This window comes from Salvelinus alpinus, chromosome 9 (assembly GCF_045679555.1).
Source record: "Salvelinus alpinus chromosome 9, SLU_Salpinus.1, whole genome shotgun sequence".
Classification (NCBI taxonomy): Eukaryota; Metazoa; Chordata; class Actinopteri; order Salmoniformes; family Salmonidae; genus Salvelinus; species Salvelinus alpinus.
The window spans coordinates 7948968-7965278 of record NC_092094.1 but is presented as its reverse complement, the minus strand read 5'-3'; the positions used below and the strand labels follow the sequence as shown (position 1 = coordinate 7965278).

Below are 16311 nucleotides of genomic sequence, written 5' to 3'. Positions count from 1 at the left end.
CGTGACCTCACTTCTTCATTCAACTGATGCAAGCCAAATTCTAGGCACGACGCGAAAGAACAGCCCTTAGCCGTGGTATATTTAAGCAATAAGGCCCGAGGGGTTTGGTATATGGTGAATATACCACGGCTGGGCTGTTCCTTAGCACGACGCAACGAGGAGTGCCTGGACACAGCCCTTAGCCGTGGTATATTGGCCATATACCACAAACCCCCCGAGGTGCCTTATTGCTATTATAAACTGGTTACCAACGTAATCAGAGCAGTAAAAATACATATTTTGTCATACCTGAGGTATACGGTCTGATATACCACGGCTGTCAGCCAATCAGCATTCAGGGCTCGAACCACCCAGTTTATAATGATACCACAAACCTCCGAGCTTTGAGTAGCATGTTTAAATACATTACTATAGTGCGTCATCTTTTGAGATGTGTTGGACAAATATACAGATTGGTGATTTTCATTGGTGATTTTAGCATGTAAATCTTGGTGTGGCAAAAACAAACATGTGGGATGCATGGCAGCCAAGTCACTAAACAATACATGAATTGCACTATAACGCTGACAAACGGTGCCCACAATCTGTTAGGGCCTACATGAAGCTGTCCCAACAGCAGAGTCCCAACAGCAGAGTCCCAACAGCAGAGTGCCAACATCTTACCACCGCTACACCTGGCTATCAGCGGAGCCTTGTCTGGCAGTGAAACAGTTCATTCAGCCTCATTTACTGTCTTTTTAAAAAACATAGCTGATATGGCTGCCTTGCTTAAACCAATATGGTTTCTAATGACAATCGAGATGTATAAACTACGGCATAAGGGGACGACGAGCGGATAAGAGGCAATCCATAATTTCTATTAAAGACACTAATGAGCGCGCTAGGACAGACGTAGTCAATATAACTTGCGATTTTGAAAGTATGAGGTTGACATGATCAGTCCAATCAATGCTTCTGTACACATAACGGGATTTGACGTAATTTTATCTGTGGCCAATGACCATCAGCCTTCTTGGATGGCCACATCTAATGTAACTCTATGGCAGCACCCAAGGGGCTTGAATTTTCTAGCTCTGCCCTTAGACTTGGTGGTGACGTAGTGTCTCCATGTGTGACAGAACACTGAGCCAATCACGGCGCAACGCTCCGTATTTCCACCACCACAGAAAGCACTGAGCTAGGCTGAAACACCTGCATTTTGGAGCTGCCTTACTCAAGAAAACAAAAAAGAGAGCCCATGTTAGTATGCGGCTTTATAAACTCAATGATATGTATTTTCTTTCTTACATTGTTTGCAAACTGATATGTGACACGTATTAATGCCAAAATAACATGCAAAACAGGCAAGCCCCCCCCCCCAAAAAAACTGAATATGGAATGGCAGAAGGTGGTAATGTACTTTTTTTTTTACGATAGTTATTTTTTTGTACGGATATTGAGAATTCATGATAATGTGAAGTAATATAATTGACCCTGTTGCACCTTTATAAATGTTTTATTAAATTCAACTGAGAGAAGATTTCACGACACAAGACAAATTTTCTCCGTCTCATTATTTCTCCTGTTTTACAGGAACACATGATCTGTTTTCTTGGTTTTATGCCTCAGACCTGTAACAGTTAGGTTTAAAATCAGATTTTATGACTTTGTGGCTCTGCCAGCTTTGTGACCACTCTGCAGAGATGCCTCCAGGGCAAGATTCATGACAATAAATGCCAACCTGCTCTTTAAATACTATATTAAAACGATTCCCCACATTGACCTCAAAAGTAATGCACTGTATAGGGAATAGGGCTCTGGTCTGCAGTAGGGCACTATATAGGGAATAGGGCTCTGGTCTGCAGTGGGGCACTATATAGGGAATAGGGCTCTGGTCTGCAGTGGGGCACTATATAGGGAATAGGGTGCCATTTGGGACCCACACTAACTGTGCCACACTGGGACTGGGACTGGTACATGGTACATGGTACTAGGACTGGGACTGGGACTGGGACTTGGACTTGGAGTAGGACTGGGACTGGAACTAAGACTGGTACTGGGACTAGGACTAGGACTTGGACTGGGACTTGGACTGGGACTAGAACTGGGACTTGGACTGGGAGTAGGACTGGGACTAGGACTGGAACTAAGACTGGTACTGGGTCTAGGACTAGGACTGGAACTTGTACTGGGAGTAGGACTGGGACTGGGACTGGGAGTAGGAGTAGGACTGGGACTGGGACTGGGACTAGGGCTGGGACTGGAACTTGGACTGGGAGTAGGACTGGGACTAGGACTGGGACTGGGACTGGGACTAGGACTGGGACTAGGACTGGGACTGGGACTAGAACTGGAAGTAGGACTAGGACTGGGACTAGAACTGGAAGTAGGACTAGGACTGGGACTAGGACTGGGACTTTGCTATGACCAGTGTCTGCTAGTTGAATCACAGCAGCAGGGGAATCCATGTCTGAGCGCTATGAAGAAATGCTGGAGCTGAAACACCTTTAACCAGAAATGTGCCTTCCCTTTCACTCACTATTCATCCACATGCTGTGAATGTGCCCCAGTGGCAGCTGGTGGGAGCAGCTATAGAAGGATGGGCTCATTGCAATGGCTGGAATGGACTAATATATAAGGTAGTTGTTGTGAATTTGTTAGATTACTTGTTAGATATTACTGCATAGTCGGAACTAGAAGCCACAAGCATTTCACTACACTCGCATTAACATCTGCTAACCATGTGTATGTGACCAATAAAATTAGATTTTATTTTGATAAACGGAACGTAGTCAAACTTGTGGTTTCAATATGTTTGATATGTTTGATGCGTGATGACTAGTATCTACATCTGGTATAATGGGATGTCTATCATATGGGACCGGTTCAGTGACCCATCCACACCTCCACAAAAGTGTGTGGCTCTCCAAACGTCTAGTCTAGTGTGGGCTAGTCTAGTGTGTTCAATAAGCTCTGTCCAAACATTATTTACACACAATGGGGAAGGGAAAAAACAAAAGTTGGGAGTGGTTTTGTGTCATGCACCAAAAATAAAAGTTGATTTAATGAGTTTGTCAGAAAGTTCAAAGAAATCCAAACTATTTGGAAGCCATCAAGGAAACGTGTCTCTGATCTCTGTGAAAGAAGAGAGATGACAGCTCCCATTGTGACATCACCAACTATTGTAATGGAACGTTGTGTTCTTTTACATCACAATGAAGAGCGTAGAATTGGAACACATATCTCAAGCACCAGGGCAGCAACAGTTCCAAACATTCCATTCCCTTAGTGTTCCATCGCTTTCTTAGGTGAGTCGTTTTCTGGGAGTGGTTCATGCTATCGAACCACAGGAATCAGCATAAGGTTGGTTGTACCTTCTGTTATCCCTAACCCTACGTTCACAACAGTAGATACTACTAACCCTACGTTCACAACAGTAGATACTACTAACCCTACGTTCACAACAGTAGATACTACTAACCCTACGTTCACAACAGTAGATACTACTAACCCTACGTTCACAACAGATACTACTTGCCATGTACAGACATAAAACAATCTGAGGGAAACTGTGGTGAAATACCCAGTTATGAAAAGTGAACGACACGATTGTCAGTGCTGGCGGGTTTGTAGGCCTATAGCACACAGGAGGCGATGACATCCTCAGTGGGAGACTACAGTGTGAGGCAATGCTAGCACACTGAACAGCACACACTGAGCTGAGACAACGGTATGTAAGGCATGTGTTTGAAATGTTGAAGGGCTGCTGAACAGAGGGAAGCAGGGGAGAGAGAGACAAGCAGATAGGAAGAATCACCCAGGCTGTTCTCCCCTGCGTGTCTGAGGAAAGAGAAAGAGATGGGAGCATTCCTCTCTGAGAACAAGCACCCTCGATTCCCTGTCATCCCCCTCGTCTGAGTCAGCGGAGGAGAGAAAAATAACACCCTAGTGTAGCACTCAGCTCAGGCACATGTTACATCTGCACCCGGAAGAGTGACACTTCAATACAGCCAATCCGTGTGTACTATTAACAGTCAGCCCACATTTGATTGGTGCCCACAGCATTACATTTTCAGGTCCAAATCATTGAGAAAGAGTGCTACTTTGCAGTCAGCGGAATCGATAGAGGCACCTGTCTTTTTTTCATGTTCCTTTGAAGCAGTATAGCTGGCTATTTGTCACAGTCAGTGCTGCGAACAATGTCATTCCACTCAATGCCATTCCCAGTGAGCATTCAAGCGTTTCCATTAAACAGAGTACATTAGTCGTAATCAGAGTTTGATAAAGCCTTAGGGTCTAGGATTATGTCAACTACAGTATGAGTATTGTAAACGGTAAACTATTATAAACTGTAAACTATTATAAACGGTATACTATGAGTCCCTTCTATGTCCCAGTGGGTTCTTGGGGACTGTGTCTTAAAGAAGAAATGCATTTTATTTAACAATTTAAAAAATAAGTTACCTCAGCCACGCGAATACAACAATAGCACAAATGAAAAACCATTGAGGATGAAAACACAATGAAGTCAAACGGGTTTGTTTCCACAGGGGCCAGGGTGAGACCTGGGTCAGGGGGCTTGAGGACTCTGCTTGCTGGGGGACAATGAAGAAGAACAAGGCCCCCACCTCCAGAAGGTCAGAGATCCAGAACATCTACCAGTGCTACTCCTCCGGGAGGAATACTCTGGCCGCCTCCGCTCTCCTCAGGTTCCTACACATGGAGCAGATGGAGGCAGCAGCCAATCAGGAGACAGCGGAGGGCTTGATTGACAGATATGAGATTGAGGAGACAGGTGAGTGAAAGGGGATGAGGTGGGACTTGGTACAGTTCTGTACTATCATGATGCACAATTAATTAGGTTTCCTTGTTCACTTTTACTCATTTTTATTGTTACAGTACAGTCGTGGCCAAAAGTTTTGAGAATGACACAAATATAAATTTTCACAAAGTCTGCTGCTTCAGTGTCTTTAGATATTTTTGTCAGATGTTACTATGGAATACTGAAGTATAATTACAAGCATTTCATAAGTGTCAAAGGCTTTTATTGACAATTACATGAAGTTGATGCAAAGAGTCAATATTTGCAGTGTTGACCCTTCTTTTTCAAGACCTCTGCAATCCGCCCTGGCATGCTGTCAATTAACTTCTGGGCCACATCCTGACTGATGGCAGCCCATTCTTGCATAATCAATGCTTGGAGTTTGTCAGACTTTGTAGGTTTCTGTTTGTTTGTTTGTTCACCCACCTCTTGAGAATTGACCACAAGTTCTCAATGGGATTAAGGTCTGGGGAGTTTTCTGGCCATGGACCCAAAATATGGCAAGGTGCTCCATCATGCTGGAAAAGGCATTGTTCATCACCAAACTGTTTCTGGATGGTTGGGAGAAGTTGCTCTCGGAGGATGTGTTGGTACCATTCCTTATTCATGGCTGTGTTCTTAGGCAAAATTGTGAGTGAGCCCACTCCCTTGGCTGAGAAGCAACCCCACACATGAATGGTCTCAGGATGCTTTACTGTTGGCATGACACAGGACTGATGGTAGCGCTCACCTTGTCTTCTCCGGACAAGCTTTTTCCGGATGCCCCAAACAATCGGAAAGGGGATTCATCAGAGAAAATGACTTTACCCCAGTCCTCAGCAGTCCAATCCCTGTATCTTTTGCAGAATATCAGTCTGTCCCTGATGTTTTTCCTGGAGAGAAGTGGCTTCTTTGCTGCCCTTCTTGACACCAGGCCATCCTCCAAAAGTCTCACTGTGCGTGCAGATGCACTCACACCGGCCTGCTGCTATTCCGGAGCAAGCTCTGTACTGGTGATGCCCCGATCCCGCAGCTGAATCAACTTTAGGAGACGGTCCTGGCGCTTGCTGGACTTTCTTGGGCGCCCTGATGCCTTCTTCACAACAATTGAACCGCTCTCCTTGAAGTTCTTGATGATCTGATAAATGGTTGATTTAGGTGCAATCTTACTGGCAGCAATATCCTAGCCTGTGAAGCCCTTTTTGTGCAAAGCAATGATGATGGCACATGTTTCCTTGCAGGTAACCATGGTTGACAGAGGAAGAACAAAGATTCCAAGCACCACCCTCCTTTTGAAGCTTCCAGTCTGTTATTCAAACTCAATCAGCATGACAGAGTGATCTCCAGCCTTATCCTCATCAACACTCACACCTGTGTTAACGAGAGAATCACTGACATGATGTCAGCTGGTCCTTTTGTGACAGAGATGAAATGCAGTGGAAATGTTTTTTGGAGATTCAGTTTATTTGCATGGCAAAGAGGGAATTTGCAATTAATTGCAATTCATCTGATCACTCTTCATAACATTCTGGAGTATATGCAAATTGCCATCATACAAACTGAGGCAGCAGACTTTGTGAAAATTAATATTTATGTCATTCTCAAAACGTTTGGCCACGACTGTACAGTAGTCATGTATGACTGTACCCCTACCAGGCATTTTGTTAGCCTCAGCTGAGTCACATGTGATGAGACCACTTGTTTCAGATTAGAACAGACACAAGTCTTTTTAGCATCTCCTGCCGCTATACAAACAGCACCATAGAAATGCCACGATGCGACAGGCATAGAGGCATCCGTCTGACATGACGATGACAGGAAATAAAACGAAGACAGTCAAGCTCATCAGTGGACTAGCACAACAAGACACTTTCTTAATTGTCACATTTTTTTATTTATTTAACCTTTATTTAACTAGACAAGTCAGTTAAGAATCAATTCTTATTTACAATGACAACCTACCGGGGAACAAGGGGTTAATTGCCTTGCTCAGGGGCAGAAAGACAGATTTTTACCTTCCAAATACTTCCTTCTCTCCTCACGTCCTCAAGGTACATATGCAAGTAAAGTAGTACATCCAACTGAGTGATTGTTTTCTGTTGATTTTTTTTTTTAAACTCAACCTCTACGTATCCCTGGCAGCTAGAGAGAACAGAACCATGACATTCGAGGGATTCTACAGATACATGGAGTCTAAAGACTGTAGTGTGTTTGACCAGATACACACGTCTGTGTACCAGGATATGGACCAGCCTCTGTGTCACTACTTCATCTCGTCTTCTCACAACACCTACCTCACCGGGGACCAGCTGGTCGGCAAGAGCACCCTGGACGCCTATGTCAGGTAATTACAACTGCCTATGTCAGGTAGTAACACTACCTATGTCAGGTAATAACACTACCTATGTCAGGTAATTACAACTGCCTATGTCAGGTAATAACACTACCTATGTCAGGTAATTACAACTGCCTATGTCAGGTAATTACAATTGCCTATGTCAGGTAATTACAACTGCCTATGTCAGGTAATAACATTACCTATGTCAGGTAATTACAACTGCCTATGTCAGGTAATAACAACTGCCTGTCAGGTAATAACACTACCTATGTCAGGTAATTACAACTGCCTATGTCAGGTAATAACACTACCTATGTCAGGTAATTACAACTGCCTATGTCAGGTAATAACACTACCTATGTCAGGTAATAACACTACCTATGTCAGGTAATAACACTACCTATGTCAGGTAATTACAACTGCCTATGTCAGGTAATTACAACTGCCTATGTCAGGTAATTACAACTGCCTATGTCAGGTAATTACAACTGCCTATGTCAGGTAATAACACTACCTTTGTCAGGTAATTACAACTGCCTATGTCAGGTAATAACACTACCTATGTCAGGTAATAACACTACCTATGTCAGGTAATTACAACTGCCTATGTCAGGTAATAACACTACCTATGTCAGGTAATTACAACTGCCTATGTCAGGTAATAACAACTGCCTATGTCAGGTAATAACACTACCTATGTCAGGTAATTACAACTGCCTATGTCAGGTAATAACAACTGCCTATGTCAGGTAATAACACTACCTATGTCAGGTAATTACACTACCTATGTCAGGTAATTACAACTGCCTATGTCAGGTAATAACACTACCTATGTCAGGTAATAACAACTGCCTATGTCAGGTAATAACAACTGCCTATGTCAGGTAATACAACTAGTTACGAAATGGCTTCTGCTGGTTGTATATCCACTGCCGTTCTTTAAAGATTAAACCCTCTCCTCTCAAACCGCAGTGTCTGCTCTCTTAGTCTCTCCTTCATATTCAGTAATGCAGCCTCTCCATCCGCTAACTAAAGGACAAAAAGGAGGTGAACAGAGTGAGAAGGGGCTGATGGCAGCAGAACTAGGCCATTATTGGTCCTCTGAGACCAGTAGAGTACTCTCTCTCTGCTGTAATATACTGTCTTTCCCCTGTGTATAATATAGAGTACTCTCTCACTCCTGTCTAATACAATGTCTGCATCCCAAATGGCACCCTATTCCCTATATAGTGCACTACTTTTGAAGGTTCTGGTCATAAGTAGTGCACTATGTAGGGAATAGGGTGCCATTTGGGATGCAGTCCTGTCTCCCACTCGTCTGTAATAGACTGTAGTAAAGCCCTCTAATTGAGTGACTGGGGAGGATGTCTGGTGGGGGGGCCTGATGGGTGGGCCTGGTTCACTCAGCTAATGAACGGGGCGGTGACTGGGGAGGGGAGGTGACTGGGGAGGGGAGGTGACTGGGGAGGGGAGGTGACTAAGGAGGGGAGTTGACTAGGGAGGGGAGCTGACTGGGGAGGGGAGGTGACTAGGGAGGGGAGGTGACTGGGGAGGGGAGGTGACTAGGGAGGTCTGGTTCACTCAGCTAAAGAACGGGGAGGTGGCTGGGGAGGGGAGGTGACTGGGGAGGGGGGTGACTAGGGAGGGGAGGTGACTGGGGAGGGGAGGTGACTGGGGAGGGGAGGTGACTTGGGAGGGGAGGTGACTGGGGAGAGGAGGTCTGGTTTACACAGCTAAAGAACGGGGAGGTGACTGGACTCTGTGTCTAGCCCGGCAGGGGAGCAAAGGGAGGAAAGGGAGAACTGAATCAGGAGCGTAAAGAACACAAAGACCAACAATGAATCAAACCAATATTACTCTACGTTCAGTGTGACTTCTGTGCAGATGGTAGCTAGTGTGCCAGAAGGAAATCCTCCCTTTTTGTTTCTGTGCTTTTAAATGGCCATACATTTTGATATGATGGTTATTAACTCATTAATCATTCAACGTTTTGGTACTGAATAGCGCAAAATTGGAAATCAAATTATAATCGAAAACATAATTTCTTTGACCGGTCTGCAGAATGAACTTTCATATCCTGTAAAACAGTGTGAGTGATATACTAGGAAAGAAATAAGGTTTGGGTCTATTATCTACTTTATCAGTTGTTGCCCGGTATGTCGCTGGTAAACTGTCCTCAGTCCTCCTCCTAGTAATCATCTTGTGTCCATCCATCTCTCTGTGTCCTCAGTGCGCTGAGGAGAGGTTGTCGTTGTCTGGAGATTGACTGCTGGGACGGTCCTAGTGCTGAGCCTATAGTCTACCATGGTCACACTCTGACCAGCAAGATCCTGTTCAAGGACGTCATCACTACCGTGGAGCAGCATGCCTTCGAGGTAGGACCTACACCACAGATAAAGAACTAACAACGGTGTACATTTTTAGGACATACCCACTTACTTTGATATAAGTCCCATAGTGTTGTCTAGGAGGGTAATGGAAACAGAACGTTGCCTCAGGGTTCTACTGTACTGCCTGGCGTTGTGTGGGTATTCTAGTTCACTGGCTACCATCTCTAATAGAGGTGTTGTACACTGAAGGGGGGTCTCTTTGATTCTGGTTGCTTGGCAATGGGCTATTTACTGTGAAACGTGTTTATATTTTTAGTACGTGTATGGGATTCCTTTGGGAATTGAACCTAAACTGAGCCACACAGGATCTCCATCGCTGGTATGTTGATCTTGTGTCTTGCTGGCATGACAGAACCTTGAGAGAGACTATTCTGTGCCAGGTGTCTCCGTACCCAGTGATCCTGTCCCTGGAGAACCACTGTACCCCGACTCAGCAGGATGTCATGGCCCAGTACCTCACCTCCATCCTGGGGGAAAAACTGCTGTCCACCAGCCTGGACCTCACCAATCAGCCTGGACAACTGCCCAGCCCTAACGTAAACAGTACATTTACATTTGAGTCATTTAGCAGACGCTCTTTTCCAGAGCGACTTACAGGAGCAATTACGTTTAAATGCCATTACAGATTTTTCACATAGTAGGCTCTGAGATTCAAACCAGTGACCTTTCAGTTACTGGCCCAACGCTTTTAACCGCTAGGTTACCTGCCACCCTAGGTTACCTGCCAGGTTACCTGCCACCCTAGGTTACCTGCCAGGTTACCTGCCACCCTAGGTTACCTGCCAGGTTGCCTGCCACCCTAGGTTACCTGCCACCCTAGGTTACCTGCCAGGTTACCTGCCACCCTAGGTTACCTGCCAGGTTACCTGCCACCCTAGGTTACCTGCCACCCTAGGTTACCTGCCAGGTTACCTGCCACCCTAGGTTACCTGCCAGGTTACCTGCCACCCTAGGTTACCTGCCACCCTAGGTTACCTGCCAGGTTGCCTGCCACCCTAGGTTACCTGCCAGGTTACCTGCCAGGTTACCTGCTAGAACAGCTAACATTTGTTTACAAGCTTAGTGAAAGTAATAAGATTCCCGGTTTTCAAATATTAGTAAATGCTCAGTTTGTGCTGTTGAAGCTACAGCAGAGGAGATCAATAAAGTCCCTTCGCTTTGTGAACTCTGCCAAAGCTGAACTCTGTCAGACGGAACTGAAACTTGTTCAGTAAGTGTAGACGGTGTCGTAAGCTTGTGCCTGAGCCAGCTCACAAGATATATGCCCCTGGTCTGACTGAGTGACTTTTCTCCACTGAGGAAAGAGAAACAGAGTTTATATTACGCTGCTCATTGCAGATTGCAGCACAGAAAATAGATTAAAAAATAAAAAATAAAAAAAATATTTAAATTAAAGAAAATAGATAAACTTAGTGCTCGATTCAATCAGATCCGCTTTAACCAACATCCACATGGCGGTTGTTTTGGCGATGTCAGAGGTGGAACTGCGTTAGAGCTGTCAAATCCGCAAGTGGCTCCTGGCATTATACCTAATGCGGACATTGGCTACACGGAGTCGCGTGAACCGAAATCCCATACAGCCTTGTTCACAAGTAGGAACAGTGGAATGTGCGATGTGATCTACACCTCCGTTAAGATGATAGAAACATGAATTAATTAGGTTAATGATTTTTCAATTTGAGCCTAATAATTATTTCTGTATTCCTACACTTTCTCCTTCTGAGCGGCTAACGTGAGTGGGGACGGATATGGCTTCGTGACAGCGATCAATTTGACGGCTCCAGCTCAGTTCCACCTCCGACACCACCAAAACAACATCAGCTATGCAGGTGTCTGCCTTCGCCGTGGTTAACGTTTGATCTGATTGAATCTAGGCCTTAGATGAGATCCTCTGGGCTGTCCAATCTCACACTCCATCCGGGGAAATCAATGGATGAGATCGTCTGAAAAGGTCCACCACACAAACAGCGTTTAAATAGTTCAGTTGACTGTGTCCCAAATGGAACCCTGGTCTGCAGTAGTACACTATATAGGGAATAGGGCTCTGGTCTAAAGTAGGGCACTATATAGGGAATAGGGCTCTGGTCTAAAGTAGGGCACTATATAGGGAATAGGGCTCTGGTCTAAAGTAGGGAACTATATAGGGAATAGGGCTCTGGTCTAAAGTAGGGCACTATATAGGGAATAGGGCTCTGGTCTAAAGTAGGGCACTATATAGGGAATAGGGCTCTGGTCTAAAGTAGGGCACTATATAGGGAATAGGGCTCTGGTCTAAAGTAGGGCACTATATAGGGAATAGGGCTCTGGTCTAAAGTAGTGTACTATATAGGGAATAGGGCTCTGGTCTAAAGTAGTGTACTATATAGGGAATAGGGCTCTGGTCTAAAGTAGTGTACTATATAGGGAATAGGGCTCTGGTCTAAAGTAGGGCACTATATAGGGAATAGGGCTCTGGTCTAAAGTAGGGCACTATATAGGGAATAGGGCTCTGGTCTAAAGTAGGGCACTATATAGGGAATAGGGCTCTGGTCTAAAGTAGTGTACTATATAGGGAATAGGGCTCTGGTCTAAAGTAGTGCACTATATAGGGAATAGGGCTTTGGTCACTAGTTGTTCACTATATAGGGAATAGGGATCTGGTCTATAGTAGGGCACTATATAGGGAATAGGGCTCTGGTTTAAAGTAGGGCACTATATAGGGAATAGGGCTCTGGTCTAAAGTAGGGCACTATATAGGGAATAGGGCTCTGGTCTAAAGTAGGGCACTATATAGGGAATAGGGCTCTGGTCTAAAGTAGGGAACTATATAGGGAATAGGGCTCTGGTCTAAAGTAGGGCACTATATAGGGAATAGGGCTCTGGTCTAAAGTAGGGCACTATATAGGGAATAGGGCTCTGGTCTAAAGTAGGGCACTATATAGGGAATAGGGCTCTGGTCTAAAGTAGGGCACTATATAGGGAATAGGGCTCTGGTCTAAAGTAGTGTACTATATAGGGAATAGGGCTCTGGTCTAAAGTAGTGTACTATATAGGGAATAGGGCTCTGGTCTAAAGTAGTGTACTATATAGGGAATAGGGCTCTGGTCTAAAGTAGGGCACTATATAGGGAATAGGGCTCTGGTCTAAAGTAGGGCACTATATAGGGAATAGGGCTCTGGTCTAAAGTAGGGCACTATATAGGGAATAGGGCTCTGGTCTAAAGTAGTGTACTATATAGGGAATAGGGCTCTGGTCTAAAGTAGTGCACTATATAGGGAATAGGGCTTTGGTCACTAGTTGTTCACTATATAGGGAATAGGGATCTGGTCTATAGTAGGGCACTATATAGGGAATAGGGCTCTGGTTTAAAGTAGGGCACTATATAGGGAATAGGGCTCTGGTCTAAAGTAGTGCACTATATAGGGAATAGGGCTCTGGTCTAAAGTAGGGCACTATATAGGGAATAGGGCTCTGGTTTAAAGTAGTGCACTATATAGGGAATAGGGCTCTGGTCTAAAGTAGGGCACTATATAGGGAATAGGGCTCTGGTCTAAAGTAGGGCACTATATAGGGAATAGGGCTCTGGTCTAAAGTAGTGCACTATATAGGGAATAGGGCTCTGGTCTAAAGTAGTGCACTATATAGGGAATAGGGCTCTGGTCTAAAGTAGGGCACTATATAGGGAATAGGGCTCTGGTCTAAAGTAGTGCACTATATAGGGAATAGGGCTCTGGTCTAAAGTAGGGCACTATATAGGGAATAGGGCTCTGGTCTAAAGTAGTGTACTATATAGGGAATAGGGCTCTGGTCTAAAGTAGGGCACTATATAGGGAATAGGGCTCTGGTCTAAAGTAGGGCACTATATAGGGAATAGGGCTCTGGTCTAAAGTAGGGAACTATATAGGGAATAGGGCTCTGGTCTAAAGTAGTGTACTATATAGGGAATAGGGCTCTGGTCTAAAGTAGGGCACTATATAGGGAATAGGGCTCTGGTCTAAAGTAGGGCACTATATAGGGAATAGGGCTCTGGTCTAAAGTAGTGCACTATATAGGGAATAGGGCTCTGGTCACTAGTTGTTCACTATATAGGGAATAGGGCTCTGGTCTAAAGTAGTGCACTATATAGGGAATAGGGCTCTGGTCTAAAGTAGTGCACTATATAGGGAATAGGGCTCTGGTTTAAAGTAGGGCACTATATAGGGAATAGGGCTCTGGTCTAAAGTAGGGCACTATATAGGGAATAGGGCTCTGGTCTAAAGTAGTGCACTATATAGGGAATAGGGCTCTGGTCTAAAGTAGTGCACTATATAGGGAATAGGGCTCTGGTCTAAAGTAGTGTACTATATAGGGAATAGGGCTCTGGTCTAAAGTAGGGCACTATATAGGGAATAGGGCTCTGGTCTAAAGTAGGGCACTATACAGGGAATAGAGTACCATTGCATATTTAGATTTCCTCATTCCTCTGCCCGCAGTTCATCTGTGGAATAGTCTGCCTCTATTTGAACCCCTGCTGGTGATGACTGTCTGATAGGGCAGGAAGGAGACTGGTACAGGCTGCCTGTTGGTGATGACTGTCTGATAGGGCAGGAAGGAGACTGGTACAGGCTGCCTGCTGGTGATGACTGTCTGATAGGGCAGGAAGGAGACTGGTACAGGCTGCCTGTTGGTGATGTCTGTCTGATAGGGCAGGAAGGAGACTGGTACAGGCTGCCTGTTGGTGATGACTGTCTGATAGGGCAGGAAGGAGACTGGTACAGGCTGCCTGTTGGTGATGACTGTCTGATAGGGCAGGAAGGAGACTGGTACAGGCTGCCTGTTGGTGATGACTGTCTGATAGGGCAGGAAGGAGACTGGTACAGGCTGCCTGCTGGTGATGACTGTCTGATAGGGCAGGAAGGAGACTGGTACAGGCTGCCTGCTGGTGATGACTGTCTGATAGGGCAGGAAGGAGACTGGTACAGGCTGCCTGTTGGTGATGTCTGTCTGATAGGGCAGGAAGGAGACTGGTACAGGCTGCCTGTTGGTGATGACTGTCTGATAGGGCAGGAAGGAGACTGGTACAGGCTGCCTGTTGGTGATGACTGTCTGATAGGGCAGGAAGGAGACTGGTACAGGCTGCCTGTTGGTGATGACTGTCTGATAGGGCAGGAAGGAGACTGGTACAGGCTGCCTGCTGGTGATGACTGTCTGATTAGAGGACAGAGGTTTTGTATGTGTGTGTGTGTGTGCACGTGTGTGTGCGTGTTTATGTGTGTGTATATGTTTGTGTGTGTGTGTGTGTGTGTGTGTGTTTATGTGTGTGTATATGTTTGTGTGTGTGTGTGTGTGTGTGTGTGTGTGTGTGTGTTATAGATGTATTAAAGAAGTTATAGATGGTTATTATGCATGACTGTGTGAGAATATGATTTGATGTACATATCAATCATACATTTTTACGTCTTTTGAGGAATATATAATATAATTAAGTGGAATGCACAGGTTTGAATGGGTGTAGAGCTTGATCTTGATCTTGAATTGAGTTCCCAGCCCCTTACTCATACACGGTCACTCAGTCGTCATGTGATCTGAGATGAGCCGTACTTAGAGTGACAGACAGTCATGTACAGAACGGCCAGTCCTAGTTGTGTGTGTCACAACATATACACTATTATGTTATTATTATTATTATTACACACAAATGATCATGTTACTAAATCACTCTGGCTCACATGAAATGTTGTCAAAACGATTGTAGGCTAACTGACTCATCGAACTGTAAGTTGCTCTGGATGAGAGTGTCTGCTGAATGACTGAAAGGGGAAATGTAGCCTGCATGAACGCTGCTCCATGGTTTAATAATAATAATTTAGTGGGTGTTTATTTTTGTCCTGTTCCACACATATACAAGTGTGTTTTGTAGGCATGTGTGAACAGGAAATGTTTTTTTTTTCACCCGTGGTCACGACCGACTCCCCCTGAGACACCCTCGTAGAGTGGGGTCACGGCCGACTCTCCCAGAGACACCCTCGTAGAGTGGGGTCACGACCGACTCCCCCTGAGACACCCTCGTAGAGTGGGGTCACGGCCGACTCTCCCAGAGACACCCTCGTAGAGTGGGGTCACGGCCGACTCTCCCAGAGACACCCTCGTAGAGTGGGGTCACGGCCGACTCTCCCAGAGACACCCTCGTAGAGTGGGGTCACGGCCGACTCTCCCAGAGACACCCTCGTAGAGTGGGGTCACGGCCGACTCTCCCAGAGACACCCTCGTAGAGTGGGGTCACGGCCGACTCTCCCAGAGACACCCTCGTAGAGTGGGGTCACGGCCGACTCTCCCAGAAACACCCTCGTAGAGTGGGGTCACGGCCGACTCTCCCAGAAACACCCTCGTAGAGTGGGGTCACGGCCGACTCTCCCAGAGACACCCTCGTAGAGTGGGGTCACGGCCGACTCCCCCCCGAGACACCCTCGTAGAGTGGGGTCACGGCCGACTCCCCCCGAGACACCCTCGTAGAGTGGGGTCACGGCCGACTCCCCCCCGAGACACCCTCGTAGAGTGGAGTCATGCCCGACTTCCCCCCGAGACACCCTCGTAGAGTGGGGTCATGGCCGACTCCCCCCGAGACACCCTCGTAGAGTGGGGTCATGGCCGACTCCCCCCGAGACACCCTTGTAGAGTGGAGTCACGGCCGACTCCCCCCCGAGACACCCTCGTAGAGTGGGGTCACGGCCGACTCCCCCCCGAGACACCCTCGTAGAGTGGGGTCACGGCCGACTCCCCCCCGAGACACCCTCGTAGAGTGGGGTCACGGCCGACTCCCTCCTGAGACACCCTCGTAGAGTGGG

The 16311-nt window shown here is 46.0% G+C and overlaps 1 protein-coding gene across 1 annotated transcript in view; it reads left to right on the top strand.

The window, feature by feature from the left end:
- The first annotated feature begins 4535 nt into the window (after positions 1 to 4535).
- The window catches only part of LOC139584233 (1-phosphatidylinositol 4,5-bisphosphate phosphodiesterase zeta-1-like), a 39075-nt gene continuing 27299 nt past the window's right edge, over positions 4536 to 16311 (top strand). Inside the window, exons 1-4 of the mRNA XM_071415846.1 lie at positions 4536 to 4774; positions 6923 to 7124; positions 9349 to 9493; positions 9889 to 10044. Of these exons, the coding sequence (XP_071271947.1) occupies positions 4585 to 4774; positions 6923 to 7124; positions 9349 to 9493; positions 9889 to 10044 (693 nt within the window). The 5' untranslated portion in view covers positions 4536 to 4584. The remainder of the gene's footprint in view (positions 4775 to 6922; positions 7125 to 9348; positions 9494 to 9888; positions 10045 to 16311) is intronic.